This window comes from Lissotriton helveticus, chromosome 2_1 (assembly GCF_964261635.1).
Source record: "Lissotriton helveticus chromosome 2_1, aLisHel1.1, whole genome shotgun sequence".
Classification (NCBI taxonomy): Eukaryota; Metazoa; Chordata; class Amphibia; order Caudata; family Salamandridae; genus Lissotriton; species Lissotriton helveticus.
Window position 1 is genome coordinate 1,100,284,280 of NC_136059.1, and position 17,126 is coordinate 1,100,301,405.

At 46.1% G+C, this 17,126-nt stretch overlaps 1 protein-coding gene across 1 annotated transcript in view; it reads left to right on the forward strand.

Annotated features, from left to right (window-relative positions):
- Positions 1-16,748, forward strand: part of SNAPC3 (small nuclear RNA activating complex polypeptide 3) — a 243,388-nt gene extending 226,640 nt beyond the window's left edge. The window contains exon 9 of the mRNA XM_078675911.1: positions 13,565-16,748. Coding sequence (XP_078532037.1) covers positions 13,565-13,712 — 148 coding nt within the window. The 3' untranslated portion in view covers positions 13,713-16,748. The remainder of the gene's footprint in view (positions 1-13,564) is intronic.
- Positions 16,749-17,126: the final 378 nt, after the last annotated feature.

The following is a 17,126-nucleotide window of genomic DNA, read 5'->3' on the forward strand; positions in this document are numbered from 1 at the left end:
GGTCCATCGGCATCAGTCCGCATTCATTTAATAAAAAAAAATGGTAGACACAAAACATCAGAAGGATACAACATATTGTACAGAAGGTTCAAAGGAAACATACCTGTGATTTTGGTATGATTCGATGCTGAAAAAGCCTGTAATTGGTGTGACTGGATCTTTCTACTAAAGGTTTCTTTTTGTATAAGGTAGGATTCAGCCCATCATATATAAAATTGGTGGTAGCAAATTATTTTGCCCATAGCAGCAATGGGGCTGAATAGGCATTGATATCTGCCACTTTAATTCCAAAAGGGCACACATCAGAGATGTCCTCTATCCCCAGTACTGTCACTTTAAGTATTGAGCCCATGGCCTGCCATATGGCCAACTAAGTCAATCTGAAGAGGGTGCAGGCTAGAAGATGTGGAAAATCTGAGATTCTGAGTTTAGCACGGCAAAAAAAATGGTACATTTATACGGTGTCTACCTCTTTAAATGGCCTGCCTTATCAATAAAATATCTGAAGGTTAGAATAATACCAATCTCACGACCTTTACCGAACTAAGGGGCTCATTACGATGGCGGGTGGATTTAGTCCGTCTCCCACTGTAGCGGTTATTGGGTCTGACCGCCATGCCTGCGGCGGCCCACATATACAATTATGATAGGACCACCACCGCTGCAGTCGGATTCCGCACCTTTAACATTGCGGCGGTGGCTTCTGACAGCAGCACCGCCGAGATGTTAAAAAGAGCATGTTGTGCATTTCATTGCACTATGTAGCAGGAACTACACTGTGCCTGACACTTGGTGCAGTGAAATGTAGAGGGGTACCATGAGTACCCCCCCATTGCTTCTACTCCTCTCCCCAACACAAGGGGGTCCGTAACGGGACCCTGAAGACATTCTCCGCCAGCCTTTCAATGGTGGGCCAACGCCCACGGAAAGTCTGGCTTCCGCTGGCATCATAATTGTGCCGGCAGAGCCTGCTACGCTCTGCCTCCATTTTGAGCATGCTGACCGCTCCGCCAGGCAATCGTGATGATTGCTACCGGCGGAAAAATGGCGGACGGACTTTCCATCCGCTGCGATTCCCCCTGCCATCATAATATGGCGGGGTAAATCTCATTATGACGGAACAATCGCAGTGCCTAATATGAGCAGGTGCTTTCTGGTGCTTAGCACCAGCACCTAATCCTCAGCACAGGTGCTTATAGCACCAGTTAAGGACACACTCATTTGGAAGGCATGTGAATTTCCACAGAATCACAGGATGTTGAGCCATGCTGAGACTCGAATCCTGTTCCCCAGCTTCGAAAGCAGCAGGGCTCTAGTCACGAGGCGGTTTGCACCAGCACATTTCTCCTGTTAGTGCTGCCTCCTGAAGAGAGCACCGGAACTTCTTATTTTAGAAATTACGCTCGCCACTGCCGGCCCTGCTGTGGCTATTTTTCCGCCATCGTAATGAGCCCCTAACTTCCCACCTCTCTTAGTGGACATCCACAAGGACTTACTGAACTGACGTCCCGGTCTACATACTGGCCAGGAAGAATTGATACTGTAAAAATAAACATTTTACAGAGAGACTTTTGTATCTTCCAATCACTCACAGTGAGATTTGAAAAAAAAATCTTTGACTAATTACACAGGATTATTTCTTGCTTCATTTGCAATAACTCCCGAATTAGGCTTTCAGTGAAGCATTAGCAAAGCAGCAGAGCATGCAGTGGACGTCCACTCTTAGACATATTACAACTATATTATTTCACAGCTATTGAAAGTGTCAGGCAGGGAGCACTGTGCACCAAATAATGCACGTCCGGTCCAGTGAGGAAAGGGAACACCATGCTCTTGATAATGCACGTCAGGCTGTGCGAATAAAGGGAGCACCATGCTCCTGATACTAATGGTCAGGCCGTGCGAGGAAAGAGGGCACCATGCTGCTAATATTGCACGTCCGGCCGCGTGAGTAAAGGGACCACCATGCTGCTAATAATGCACGTCAGGTGGCGCGAGGAAAGGGAGCACCATGCTGCTAATAATGCACGTCAGGCCGCGCGATGAAAGGGAGCATCGTGCTGCTAATAATGCACGTCAGGCCGCGCGAGTAAAGGGACCACCATGCTGCTAATAATGCACATCAGGCCGGGCGAGAAAAGGGAGCACCATGCTGCTAATAATGCACGTCAGGTCATGCGAGGAAAGGGAGCACCATGCTGCTAATAAAGCACATCGGGCTAGGAAAGGGAAAATCAATGCTGCTAATAATGCACATCAAGCTGGGCGAGGAAAGGGAGCACCATTCTGCTAATAATGCACATCAGGCCGGGCGAGGAAAGGGAGCACCATGCTGCTAATGATGCACATCAGGCCGTGCGAGGAAAGGGAGCACCATGCTGCTAATAAAGCACATCAGGCCGGGCTAGGAAAGGGAGCACCATGCTGCTAATGGTGCACATCAGGCAAGATAGGGAAAGGGACCTCCTTGCGTCAGGTAAGTCACGGACGGTAGTGCTGTTAGTATAACATCATTTAGGGCTAGAGATGAGTGCATAATCATGTCTCTAATAGGGCATATCAGGAGGTTATAGGAAGGTAGCACCCTACCATTAATAATGCAGTTCAGGCAGGATGATTGAAGGAAGCATTTTGGTTCTTATAAGGGCACGGAACTGAACGCCATTTCTCTAACCTCGCATGCCAGGCAAGACCAGGGAAGGCAGAGCTGTATCTCAAATAATGATTGCATGTCAGGATGGCAAGAGATGGGTGCCTAACTGTGTCTGTCAGAGGGCATGCTAGGCAGTTATAAGGAAGGGGGCACCTTGCCACTTATAACATGTGCCAGACAAGGCAGCATTGTGTCTATAACAATGAGTGTCTGGAAGGATCAAGGAACAAAGTGGTTCGAGGCATGTGGGCTGCTAAATTCATATCTTTTGCATAGATCGCCGCCTAGTGTTGGGTCCGGATGATCGCACATTGTTGTCCTGGAAGAGTCTTCGAAGTATCCTGAGATAGGTGGCTCCTCCCCTGGACTACAGTGCGCATGGGCATCGGCTCCATCCCCAGATTGTTTTTTTCCGCCATTGGGTTCGGATGCGGTCTCGACGTCTCTCTGTCGGAACCGAGAAAACTTACTTCTTTAAGGTCAAAAGACCTTCGTTACCTACGTCGGTATTGTTTGCGTGCGGTCTCGAGTTTCTCCCGTCTCTTTGAGGCGGAATCTGCGGAGTCGAGTTACTCTTCGGACATCGAGGCCTTCTCATCGCAGCAAGACCACGACTTTTTCAACATGGACCGGAGCCCGTTTAAATACTGTCCCGTCTGTGGGTCCAAATACCCACATATCAACGTGCACCCGGTCTGCAATAAATGCCTCTCGCCGGACCATAACGAGGAGAACTGCATGGCCTGCTCCAAGTTCCGGTCGAAGAAAACGCTCAAGCTTCGGCGCGCGGTGCGCCTCGAGGCCCTGCGGGCGGCCCCGGCACCCGATAACATCTTCGACGGCCCAGAAGAGGAGAGCCTAAGCCATCATCTTCAAATCTCACCACCTGCGACGGAGGTCGAAGCCGATCCCGACGAAGACGACGGGGTCATGGAACAAGACCTTGAATACGTCGACGAGGTAGGGGACGTCGAAGAAGTTTATGGGGCCGCGGAAAATAGCTCAGGGGATGAGCTATGCCCCGAAAGTTATACGGATCAGACTCAGGTCACGGGATCGCCTCTCGGCCTTACCCAAGACCCTGCACCGCAAGCCACGGCCCCGCCTTCACGCCCGGCCACGGACACACCTGCGGGGGCTACGCAGCCCGTATCGAAACCGAAACTGAAACCAACGGTATCGACCACCTAAAATGGCCGACGCCAAATCGAAACCGAAACCACCGGATTCGAGTGCACCTAAGATGGCGGACGTTCCATCTAAAACGCCAAAGCCTGTTACCTCATCGGCTCCGTCGACCTCCGGGCCACCGAAGCCGAAGAAGACTGTCGACTCAACAGTGCCGAAGTTATCGGAGGGGGATGCGTCCTCAAAGAAGGTCGTCCGTCAAGGGTCGACCGGAGCGGCGCAGACGAAGTCCGCAAAAGTCGTCGACAAACACTCGGTGCCGACAGGGGCACCGTTAGACGGACGCATGGTCGAGGCGGAGTCTACGAAATCCCTCGGATCCAAGAGCGGAGGCTCGACTCATAGGCCCAAGGACTCCGTGTCTAAAGCTGCGGCATCGACGTCTAAGCCTCCAAAAGAGCCCCCGAAAGTCGGGGGCGGCGGCCCGTTGGCGGCCTCCTCGTCGGCGCCAGGTGCCTCGGCGAGTGGAGCATCACAAATCGCCAGTTCATTCCAACGGATTCGTGAGAAGGCTACTGCGACATCGGCTTCCGCGCCGTCGCACCAGAAGACACTGGACGTGCCTGCAAAGCCTACTTAAACCTTGGGTTCACAAGTCGAGGAACTGGTATCTCCCAACAAATATGACCCTCATACACGTGTATGTTGGTAATTTCTCTTCAGCGGTATATACTGTGTCCCCGCTTTTCTACACGTGCGTGCGTAATCATTGAGTCATTTTTTGTATTGTGCACCCTCCACCAGGAGGTTTTGCCTTAGGTTTAAGGCAGTAGTGATCGTGGAAAGTGGGGGGTCTAGTGGTGGTGTCGTTATTAAAAGTCCGGACAGCCAGACAGAGGCAATTTAATAAGTCTGGATTCGGACTATAAGTAAAAAGTTATCCCCGAGGAAGCAATTCTTCCGAAATAATAAGGTACAATGAAACCTTAACCCATGAAGAATCAGGTCAATAACCCTCTTTTCTTCTCACAACAATTTTTCCACTTTTTATTCACCCCCATTGGTCCTGACGAAAGCCTAAGATCCTCTGACTACCAAAGGCTGAAACATGTTGACCTCTTTTTAAAACCCTATATACTAAATGCACTTGAATCCCTTACCAATTCAGAGAGTGCACCTAACTTTTTACTTATAGTCCGAATCCAGACTTATTAAATTGCCTCTGTCTGGCTGTCCGGACTTTTAATAACGACACCACCACTAGACCCCCCACTTTCCACGATCACTACTGCCTTAAACCTAAGGCAAAACCTCCTGGTGGAGGGTGCACAATACAAAAAATGACTCAATGATCACGCACGTGTAGAAAAGCGGGGACACAGTATATACCGCTGAAGAGAAATTACCAACATACACGTGTATGAGGGTCATATTTGTTGGGAGATACCAGTTCCTCGACTTGTGAACCCAAGGTTTAAGCAGGACAAGTGATCCTTTCCCCCTTCTGATTATAAAAGTTAACTACGGAGACTGAAAGGATTTTCACTCTACCTCCCCCATCCCCATGATTATACATGCAAAGCCTACTGCCAAGCTTTTATACATTCTGCCGCCGAAGGAAGCCCCGAAAGCCTTTGCCCCAAAAACGGCGCCAAAGACATCAGAATCTTCAACGTCAGGCGGCCTATCGGGTCGACAACACGACTCAGGAGACGAATCTGAGCGTTTTATCGACGCAGACACTGGCAGGTTGACCCTTTATAAGAGGAAAATCACTTCCCTGCCAGTGGACTCCTATATTATTCCACTAAAAAAGAAAAGGCCTACACAGGACATTCCTGCCCTGGTTGAACCTATCCAGCCTCCGCCTAGGAGAAGTCCAACACCTTCCCCTGACCACTCTGGGGGAGAGGAGGAGGGACTGGATGACCAGTACAGTTTCCCCATCAATGACCCTGATGCACAACAGGATTCCTATGATGACGCTGGTGACCAGGGACACCAACCTGTGGGGCAGGACCCACAGCTTTTCAGTGCACGGGCATCCCCAACAGAGGATTCTGCAGGATTTCATGCACTAATCGAACGGGCAGCTGCTAATCATGACGTGGACATGCATGCTGACCCAGTGGAGGAAGACTTTCTATTTGACACTTTCTCTGTCTCTGAAAGAACAGTCAAGACACTTCCTATGCTAAAGGGGGTCCTTAAACATGCTGCAGAGATCTTTAAGGAGCCTACCAGAGCGAGAGTGGTCAACCCACGCATCGAGAAGAAATACAGACCGGCACCTGCAGACCCCGCATATATTCGGGGACAGTTGCCTCTTGACTCTCTGGTGGTCGCAAATGCCCGCAAACGGGCCAACTCCCAAACGACTGGTGAAGCTCCTCCCCCAGACAAGGAGTCTAAAGTGCTTGAGGCAGGGGGCAAAAGAATAGCTGCGCAGGCTGCCAATTTCTGGCGTATTGCAAATACACAGGCGCTATTGGCACGTTATGATAGGGCGCATTACGACACCCTAGAGCAACTTTTACAACACCTGCCTACGCAGTTTCAAGAGGGTACCAAACTGCTCATAGAGGAGGGAAAACTCATCTCCAACGCAGCAATAAAGTGTGCACTTGATGCCGCAGACACAGCAGCTAGGGCTATTAACACTAGCGTCATGCTAAGACGACAAGCCTGGCTACGCATATCAGGGTTTAAACCAGACATTCAAACAACCATACTCAACCAGCCCGTCAATCCTGATAGACTGTTTGGTCCTGATGTTGACACCACCCTCGAAAAGATTAAGAAAGACAACGAAACAGCTAAGTCTATGGGGGCCCTTCAGTCACAACAATTCCGGGGCAACACTTTTCGTCGCTCAGGTGCACGTGGGGTCACCCGAGGACAGATGGGTCAACAATCACAGTTCACTAGAGGTGGAGCACAGTCCTCGTACCCCAAGCAGAATAAAGGGGGTTATCGAGGAAACAGCACCAGGGGACGTGGCAGAGGAAACAACAACTCCCGTTCCTCTGCCCCAAACAAACAGTGACTCTCTGTCACTGCCCCCCGACCATTTAACACCTGTCGGGGGGAGACTCCAGCAGTTCCTGCCAGTCTGGACAAACATCACCACAGACAGGTGGGTAAGACAACTTGTCCAGTACGGTTATTGTCTAGAGTTAACGTCCACTCCACCCAACATTCCACCAAGGCAACGGCCTATGTCCGCAGAGCACTTGCACTTATTGCAGCAAGAAGTAGTGGTGATGCTGCAAAAAGGCGCAATCGAGCTCGTGCCAGTGGAGGAGGAAGGCACAGGGGTCTATTCCCTGTACTTCCTTATTCCAAAGAAGGACGGATCTCTCAGACCCATTCTAGATCTGCGCCCCCTCAACCTGTATATACTGTCAGAACATTTCCATATGCTTACACTGCAACAGATTCTTCCCTTGCTGAACCAAGGGGACTTCCTAGCAACCTTAGACCTCAAGGATGCTTATTTCCACATACCACTACACCCGTCCCACAGAAAGTATCTCAGGTTCACTATCCAAGGCAGGCATTATCAGTTCAAAGTCCTACCCTTCGGAGTGACCACCGCCCCCAGAGTGTTTACCAAGTGTCTGGCGACGGTAGCGGTGCACCTCAGGAGGCAGAACATACATGTCTACCCCTACCTAGACGACTGGCTCATTCAAGCCAAGTCAGAACATCAGTGCGCCGCGGACATGTCGACCACCATTCACCTCCTTCACAATCTGGGCTTCTCGTTGAACTACCCAAAGTCGCACCTTCAACCAGCACATGTGCGGCAGTTTCTGGGTGCGACAATCAATACCCTAACTGCTATGGCTCAGCCAAACAAGGTCAGGATAGACAGCATACAGTCTCTAATCCAAAAGTTCAGACCGCAACACTCGCTTCCAGCGCGAGTGTTCATGCAGTTGATAGGCATGATGGCCTCCTGCATCTTCATAGTCCCTCACGCAAGGTTACATATGCGTCCGCTCCAGGAGTGCTTAGCAAATCAGTGGACACAGGCTCAGGGACAATTGACAGACCTAGTGTTGGTTACCGGTCGGGCGTACAACTCTCTGCATTGGTGGAATCCACACAACCTTTGCAAGGGCCGACCGTTCCAGGAGCCAGTGCCACAGATTGTCCTGACGACGGACGCATCTCTCCAGGGATGGGGAGCTCATCTGCTCACTTACACAGTGCAGGGACTATGGACGATGCAGCAACAGAAGATGCACATCAACTATCTAGAACTGATGGCAATCTTCATGGCGCTCAAGTCCTTCAATGTACATCTGTGCAACAAGGTAGTGTTAGTCCGGACGGACAACATGACAGCGATGTACTACATTCAAAAACAGGGAGGCACCCACTCGCCACAGCTGTCTCATCTGGCTCAGAGCATGTGGAAGTGGGCCATTCAAAGGAACATTTTCCTCATGGCAGAACACCTCCCGGGCAAGGACAATCAGATGGCGGATCTGCTCAGCAGATACAGCCATCAAATGCACGAGTGGGAGTTACATCAATCAGTACTCCGCCCGTACTTCCAGCAGTGGGGTCATCCAGAGATAGACCTGTTTGCCACAAGCGAAAACGCAAAATGCCAACACTTTGCCGCCAGGTTCCCTCACCCACAGTCGCAGGGGAATGCGATATGGATGAACTGGTCAGGCAAATTTGCGTACGCTTTTCCACCAGCACCTCTAGTGGCAAGATGGCAAGTGGCTGGTGGCATGAAAGCTAAGGCAGCACTCGATGACACTCATCCTAGTTGCTCCAACGTGGGCACGCCAACCATGGTACACCACGTTTCTGGAACTCTCAGTGGTACCGCATCAAAGGCTGCGCCTAACACCCAGGCTCTTGACGCAGAACCATGGAGACATTCAGCATCCAGATCCGCAACAGCTCAACCTGGCGATCTGGCTCCTGAAGTCCTAGAGTTTGGCTACCTTCACCTACCTCCAGAATGCACGGACATCATCAAGGAGGCAAGGAAGCCCACTACCAGAGCATGCTATGCTGCAAAATGGAAGTGTTTCGTCCTTCACTGTACAGCCAATAACATAAACCCGCTAGATGCATCTATCCCTAACATCATTTGCTATCTGTTACATCTTTACAAGTGCAATCTAGCGTACACTTCCATTCGGATACATCTATCCGCCATAGCAGCTTATCTTCAGAACAGGCAACATCTCTCTGTCTTCAGAGTGCCTGCCATTAAAGCCTTCCTTGAAGGTCTGAAACGAGTCATTCCCCCAAGAACACCGCCAGCTCCGGTGTGGAACCTCAATGTGGTCCTCACCAGGCTGATGGGACCACCTTTTGAGCCACTGCACTCGTGTGAACTCCAGTTCCTAACATGGAAAGTGGCTTTCCTTATTGCTATTACGTCACTAAGACGTGTCAGTGAGCTGCAAGCGCTCACAATCCAAGAGCCGTTCATACAAATTCATCCAAATAGGGTGGTACTACGCACTAACCCCAAATTCCTTCCGAAGGTGGTGTCACAGTTTCATCTCAACCAAACTATTGACCTGCCCGCATTCTTCCAAAACCCACAAACGGTGGCGGAAAGAATGCTCCATACTTTGGACGTTAGGAGGGCGTTGATGTACTATATTGACAGGACACAACACTTTAGGAAAACAAAACAACTTTTTGTTGCCTTCTCGCCACAGCACAAGGGCAACCCTATTTCCAAAGCAGGAATAGCCAGGTGGATTGTTAAGTGCATCCAAATCTGTTATCAAAAAGCTAAACGTACCTTAACAATACCCCCAAGGGCGCACTCCACACGCAAATTGGGGGCATCCATGGCTTTCCTGGGGAACATTCCTTTAGAAGACATTTGCAGAGCAGCCACATGGGTTACACCGCATACCTTTACAAAACACTACTGTGTTGATGTGCATTCCAAGCAGCAAGCAGCTGTTGGACAGGCTGTTCTCAAGACACTTTTTCAGGTTTCTGCAGCTGGCACGGGCAACCGCCGCTAATGGAGGGACTGCTATATATTCTATGCAAAAGATATGAATTTAGCAGCCCACATGCCTCGAACTGAATATGCTACTTACCAGTATGCATCTGTTCTTGGCATGTAGGGCTGCTAACATTCATATCGCCCACCCTCCTCCCCGGTGCCTGTCGCAGCTGCAGACATACTCTTGTATTCAATCATTAGCATGGACATCCTTTACACTTTTCACTCCATCTCTGCCACAATGGCTAAAAACAATCTGGGGATGGAGCCGATGCCCATGCGCACTGTAGTCCAGGGGAGGAGCCACCTATCTCAGGATACTTCGAAGACTCTTCCAGGACAACAATGTGCGATCATCCGGACCCAACACTAGGCGGCGATCTATGCAAAAGATATGAATGTTAGCAGCCCTACATGCCAAGAACAGATGCATACTGGTAAGTAGCATATTCATTCTGGACACTGGAGATCTGATGACAAGGTTCCTTGCTCTGCCGTTCAAACCAGATGTTTGGTGGGAAGAATGCAGTGGCAGCCTATAATATCACAAGAGAGAGCAACACACAAAGCCGAAGGAGTGAGAAGCCCATGATGGAGACAGGTGGAAAACACATGCTCTCTCAAACTGCTCAAGCAAAAAGAAAAAAACAAATCCCTGAAATAGGGCAGTGTAAGGACAGAAGAAAAGAGGCTAAGTTCAAGGGGAGTGACAAACTCAAGATGGAGTATTCAAGCCATTAAAGAAGAAGAAAGCAAATGACTAACAAAAATGCCAGCAGTTAGTATTCAGTGGGGGTGCTTTAGGCCATTGTGCATTTTTTATAAGCTAACAATAGGTCTTTTGCAACCAGGCATCTGGTACGATCGAGCTAAAAATAGGGTTAATCGTCTTTAATTCAAAGATCTATGCAGCTACTTGGGGCACTGACCCGGTGCACAAAAACCAGGTAATTCAGTGTCACATTAAACAGAAGGCCAAAGTAAAAGGATTAATATGTAATTTTCCATTTTCTCAAAGCAATAGTTCTGTGATGTGATATAAACCGATCTAAGTCCAAACTCCTACAAAAGACTAAGACGTCGATGGCTTTCACAGAACTTCTCCAAATCCTGGTCAAGGATTAGTTTGAAGTCTCTGACACATTAAAGCCTTCATCTGCTATCCGAATGTTTGGTGTACAGGTAATCATAGGCCAAGATAGAATTGAGGCAATAATACAAATAAAAAAATGCCAAAATGCAACATTGAAGTACTTGTGTTTTGAAATAATTCTATATGGGAAGACATACTGTGAAGGCTGGCAATGGGATTACTTTCAGGGCTTAGGGTTGGGGTTCATTTTAGGGTTAGATTGCAGGGCTATGGTAATACTAGGTTAGGTTCCTAGTTAGAACTTGGATGGGATACTGATGTTTTGAAAGTCCTTGGAAAGCTGCTTGGAAAAGCTGTTCCCTCCTGCCCTGTATGTTTTTTTTTAATCGTGAAGATCTGTTTTTTCCCCTGTGAACTTGACAGCCCTTAAATTCTACTGGCAACGCTCTAGTTTTGTTTTGCTGATTGCCAGTATAAATGTGCTTTTGTGACAAGTGAACGCCAAAGATTCTTAATCCCCCCCACCCCAACTCTCCCCTTCCTTGAGTGACTGTGGCTACCTCCCCCTCCATTCAGGCAATGCTGTGACTGACGGTAGTCAAGTAAAGTTTTTGGGACCCCCTCTAGAGCAATCACTTTTAGGTCAGGGAGAAGACAGGAAAGGAAGACAAACACAATAAAGCAACTCCCTCACGACCTTCTACTTTTTCAAGATTTACCTCTAATTACATGGGCATAACCAAACTGCAATAAAACATTGATTTTACTTTTTCATTTTTTTATTGAAATTATTTTTTCTTTTAGGACCCTTATTTCCATATCATTTTTTTGAATTATTAAAAAAACAATTGGCTACAAAATACATTGTTATCATTAATAGATCATAATACAAAATTCATTGTTCCTATAATAATACTCAAATGAATACACATATCACCAGGTAGAGAACTACACCACACACAGCACTCTCTCACTCATACACAGTCACAACCTCATACATCTGGATACGTTAACATTTATATTGTTGTTCTGTCTATTGCCCAATATGTAGACACTATAGTCAGTGGGATTTTAAAAGGACTTGGTCAACGCGTTTCGGTGGAAGGTTAACAGCAATAGAAACCACCTTCATCAGGACCCGCCAGATTTGTCAATCTATGTTCTCTATACCCTGGAATTATTCATAGATGGCTCTTCCATTTTACGTTTATGACACTCCGAAATGTTTTAAAGCGCCAAATTCTAGTGGTCAACAACCACAAATTTGTTGCCTTAGATATTCTGTAAGGGAGGCAAAGAAGCATCAATTCTATCTTGACTAGGAAATCCGGGTTCTATCCAGATATGCACTTAAAATATTTCGATTGGGGCGAAAAACTTCTTAAATCCTGTCTTTCTTTGGCCCGTATAACTAGCTCTCGCAATTCCTCAGATGATGTTTTCACCTTGAGATTGTATCTGGCATTCCTTTATGTTTGTTATCACCTCCTCTATGCACAAGTTATCCAACTTCATAGGATTTCAGGCCATATACCATTCGTCAATTCACGATATTATCCTTTCTTCATTTCCATCAGCATCATGCACCGTACGTCGCGTCTTCACGATTGTGTGTGACTGACGGTAGTGTCAGCAAATTGATATCCAAGGGTCAAAGGGTGACTGACGGTAGTGTCAGCAAATTGATAGCTAAGGGTGAAAGGCTTTTTACCTGACGGAAAAATAACAGAATAGCTCTTTCTGTTTGTCTATTCCCCATACCTGGTACCTCTTGCTTTATATAATGTGAACTTTCTGTGTATCTATATGGAGTTTGTGGTTTTCATTATGTTTGGGTGGTGTGTGTGTGTATGCTGCTCGAGAGGGTATCCTTTCTTTCGGAAGGCTGGTATCATCTATATTAAACAGGTGCCTGGGAAAACTGAACAGGAAAATGCATTTCTCTCCCACCCCCACCTGACACCTTATCATCGATTTATAAACTTAGGGACTTGTTTATGAGAGTTTGCGCCTGCGGACTGTTTTTATGCTCCAACAGTGTGAACCTCTCCATCAGACCTATGAGGCGAAGTAAGGCCACTCTTCAGGGCATTGCATGGCTTCATAAATATGGAGTAAGAAAAGCAGCGCAGGTCTCACCTTGCCTTGCGTCAAGGAGGCGTTGCAGTGGGTTTTCCCATGCAGAGCCCAAGGAGTTTGACGCTGCTCCTGATTGACTTAATCACGTAAAACTGGGGCAGCACCAAGACCTTGTGCCTCCCCAGAGCAGGCATAATGAGGAGAAATATCTGTAGTTCTCCTTTTTTCCTCTTTCCATGTGTGCTGCATTCTGCTGCGCTGCCTTACGCCAATTCCTCATAAATGTGGACCTTAGTTGTCTATCAGTAATATCCAGTATATACTTAACTCTAGATAAGGATGCCATCTCCACAGTGCTTCACAAACACATGAATAATCAGAGCAGAGTGCCACTAGTTTTTCTTTTAGGGTGCTAAGTAAAATCTGTTGTTCCCATTTACCATTTACTGTTGCCCCACTTGGCTACCGTTAATGTACTGTTTGTCCCTTTACGTGTTTCTATCACATTGTATGTTGGATACTGGGTATCTGTGATATACTTTGTGTGAAATGTACATGACCTTTTGTTGTGTTCCTGTTGAAATAATGCCCCATCTCTTACTTGCAGGTGGGTAACAAACGAGGACAGCCTTGCACCGCAAGACCCGTGCCTGTTCTGTGATGTCTGCTTCCGGATGCTCCATTACGACGAGGAGGGCAACAAACTCGGCAGTTTCCTCTGCTACCCGTACCTCGACCCTGGGACTTTTAACTGAGCACTCCACAAGGCTTCATCCAAGCTTGGATTGTAGTATTTGAGCACTGGAGTCCAGTGGCAGGTTACAGCAGACATATGTGAGATGCTGTGGTTCCTCTTTGGCTGCTGATTTCCATCCTGATGAATCATATGCTTCAGTAGATCACTTTCTGCCCTTGATTAAAACGAAAACTGAGATCCGAAGTGAGTACTGTGCCACAGCCAAAGGATCCCCTTGTGTTTTGGAGATCAGACTGCAGCTAGATGAGTATTGAGTTATTGTTTTAAATGCCGCCACTGGATTCTTTTCTGAAGTGCTGTGCACTCTTTCATTTGAAGAGACCGTTTAGCTCACAGACGACCGTGAGTGGAAAGGAGCTAGAGGAGTTGAAGATGGTGTAAATGAAACCCTTTTCTGCTTATACACGACAGACAGGCAGCTTTCTTCATGAAAGCAACGTGGGGGAAACTGGAATTGAAAGATGGGAGACAATGTTTCATCAGACATTTTAAAAAAAATGGATTTAAGGGGTGGTCCTAGTCTATGGTAGGTATACTCCTGTAGATCATGAATACCAAGCACAATCCATTTTCATCCTCCTTTATTCTGGATTTTTTTTGTGTGTATATTTTATGAGCCGTACTGAATCTTATAGTTGTCCTTATTTTCTTGTTTTGTGAAAACCAGCACTGAGGAGTGGAACGATTCTAAAATAGATTATCACAGTCCGGTAGGATCAAGTGAACGAAGCAGAACACGGTCAGGTGGTATGCCACAATTCTATGAAAATGGCGGACAGTGACTTAAAGATTACAACTCTACCTGCCACCTTTGATACATTGTAAACAGAGGTTTCGTGAAGTGCTTACTTGCGTTTACTGAGTACTGCCGGGGATCTAGGGCAGTGGAACCGGGAAGTTCTAAAACAAAAATGCTAACTTCGAAGGCGCATCTGATGTGTTACGTTGCATGGATAACTGGCTAAGCAGAAGGCATTTGAATTTATTCTGACATGGCTTACCACCAGCTGCATTCTACATGTGCAGAGCACAAAACATAACCGGTTTTGAATTATTGTATTGTGAGCAAACACACTTGAGAAACTACAGTGACATTATCTATAAAGTCAACCACGTTTGGAAAAAAGAGTGCAGGAAGGGTCTGTTTTATGTTTTCCATATGTTATTGATGAGCTGTTATCTTTTTTTGTTGCCGTAGCCTTATCATTCCAGTATTGTAACCTGAATGTTTAGTTTCATTACCGTATCCTGAATGTTAGTTAATAATGACGTAATACATTTCAAAAGACTAGTACTAATAAGAAAGAGGTGAATTAGCCAGGAATCGGTGATTTACCTATTTTTCTATTTGTTGTTCTATTTATGCTTACTGGGGCGACAGACTGGTGAGTTAATGGCTCAAACAGTACAGCAGAGGCATCCCTATCCCCATCGTATGTGCTCATGGATAGATCATCTGTGTATAAGGAGAACAAGTGGTTGGTTACTGCAGCCAGTGATAGTTTGTAAACAATGCTGTATGCCATTTCTAGCATTAAGAGACATTCATAGCTTTTCCATTGTTTACATCAGTAAGTAAACGTAGTTTTTGGGATCTCTGGATTGTTTTTGGGCTCCACTTTTGCAGTGATAGAAATACAGGAATCCGGCCTCTTTGCTTGGGGAAGACTAGTATGCAAATGTATTTTTGATTGCTAGATGCAAAGCATGGGCAGCATGTGTATTGATGACTAGTAGGACTACTGACAAGTGTTGCACAGTTACTTTAGCACAGGATATTTACACCCTAAACTAATGTTCAGGAAAATGCAACTCTATACATTTTCAATGCAACTCATTTTTTAAAAATTGTTTTTACCCCCCAACGTATTATGTACGGAAGCACCAAATCTATCGAAATAACATGGCAAACAACAAGACTGTTAAACAGGTTTGACTGTATGTTTCTGACTGTTGCAACTTTGTGCCCCAGGAGGATCTAGTTGGGGGCAATGCCCTCACTAGACCCAGAGGAACCGAGAATTGATTCTGTGCCATTTCACCTATCCAATAAATTCCTGTTGCATGCCCTGGTCCTCGCCCACTATGGTCAAGGAGCAAAATTGATTGGTTTTGCCTCAAGAGAGCAGTACATCACAAAGACTGAACTGTTTTCAATCCAGTTTTGACCACCTTAAAGGATGGACTGCTAATATGATTTGGGAATTTCATACTCTTCTTTCCTTTTGCAAAGCTTTAAAAAACTCAACTCCCTGATTATTTAAGTTTTTTTTTTTTTTTTAGTGTTTCGTTGGTGCAATCCACATTAGTTTACTTTTCCATGTTTTGCCTAGTGATACATCTCCCTGTGACTGCTGTATTATAAATGGGATAAAGTACCTGTGCCATAGATAATAAGAATATTGCAAATCAACAAGGAGGTCCGTGACGATATAGAGGAACCAGGAGGAAAAAGGAGTTTCATTATAAGGTCTTGTAACTCTGAGGTTACTTGCACTAGCCTTATCATGTATGGCGGGGGTACTTTATTCCTTATAATACATGGCCACACCATGTTTCTCTTTCATAAGACATGACCAATCTGTAGTGCAAAAGTAAACACAGTAAAAGCAACTAGATATTTGTTGCAAAAATATTTCAGAATCAGTTTATTCCCACACAAATAAATCCTCTCTTTTCTATAATTACTATAAAACTCGCATAACACATGTTGCCATAAATAGCTCCTTTCTGTAGGTCACTGTTCATTGAGGAAATCAGATCAGATGAAGGAAAAAACATGTTTCGTTTTTGTTGAAAATGCAGCCTTAATTTTGCTTTAAATAATTTGTTACCGTTGAGTCATTACTCACTTCTATATTACAGGCTACTAGAGATGGTCTCAAGTCTATACCCAGAAAATTAAAGATGGACTTTTGCACGGGGAGTGCAGCCTTCCATGTATTATATCACAATCACTACTACTAATAGTTGCTAAAGTAACAAATTTGAAATAAATACTTTTTAGCAATAAAAGATATTCTTGGGATAAAAACTGAATCTCTTTTAGATATTTTAGATCTAGATAATGAAAACAGAAGCAAAAAGGTCTAAAAAAATGTTCCCCTTTCGTTGAATGCTGATCATTCTGTCACCTGTTTTAACCCTCTGCCCATGCGTCTACCCCACCATCCTGCCCTTCTTCACACCACTTCTCTTCATCATTCTTTTCTATCTTTATCCCAGATTACACACTGCAGCTATCTTTAAATTAATGTCACCAACCCCTTTCAACCTGCAAATTTCTCCCATGTCATAATCACGTTCTATCCACCTATCCATACTGCAACGTCCCCCTTTTTTCATATCACTAATATTTTACCCATCTCCTCCACCACTATTTCCCTACTATATTTCCCTATCGAACACCAAT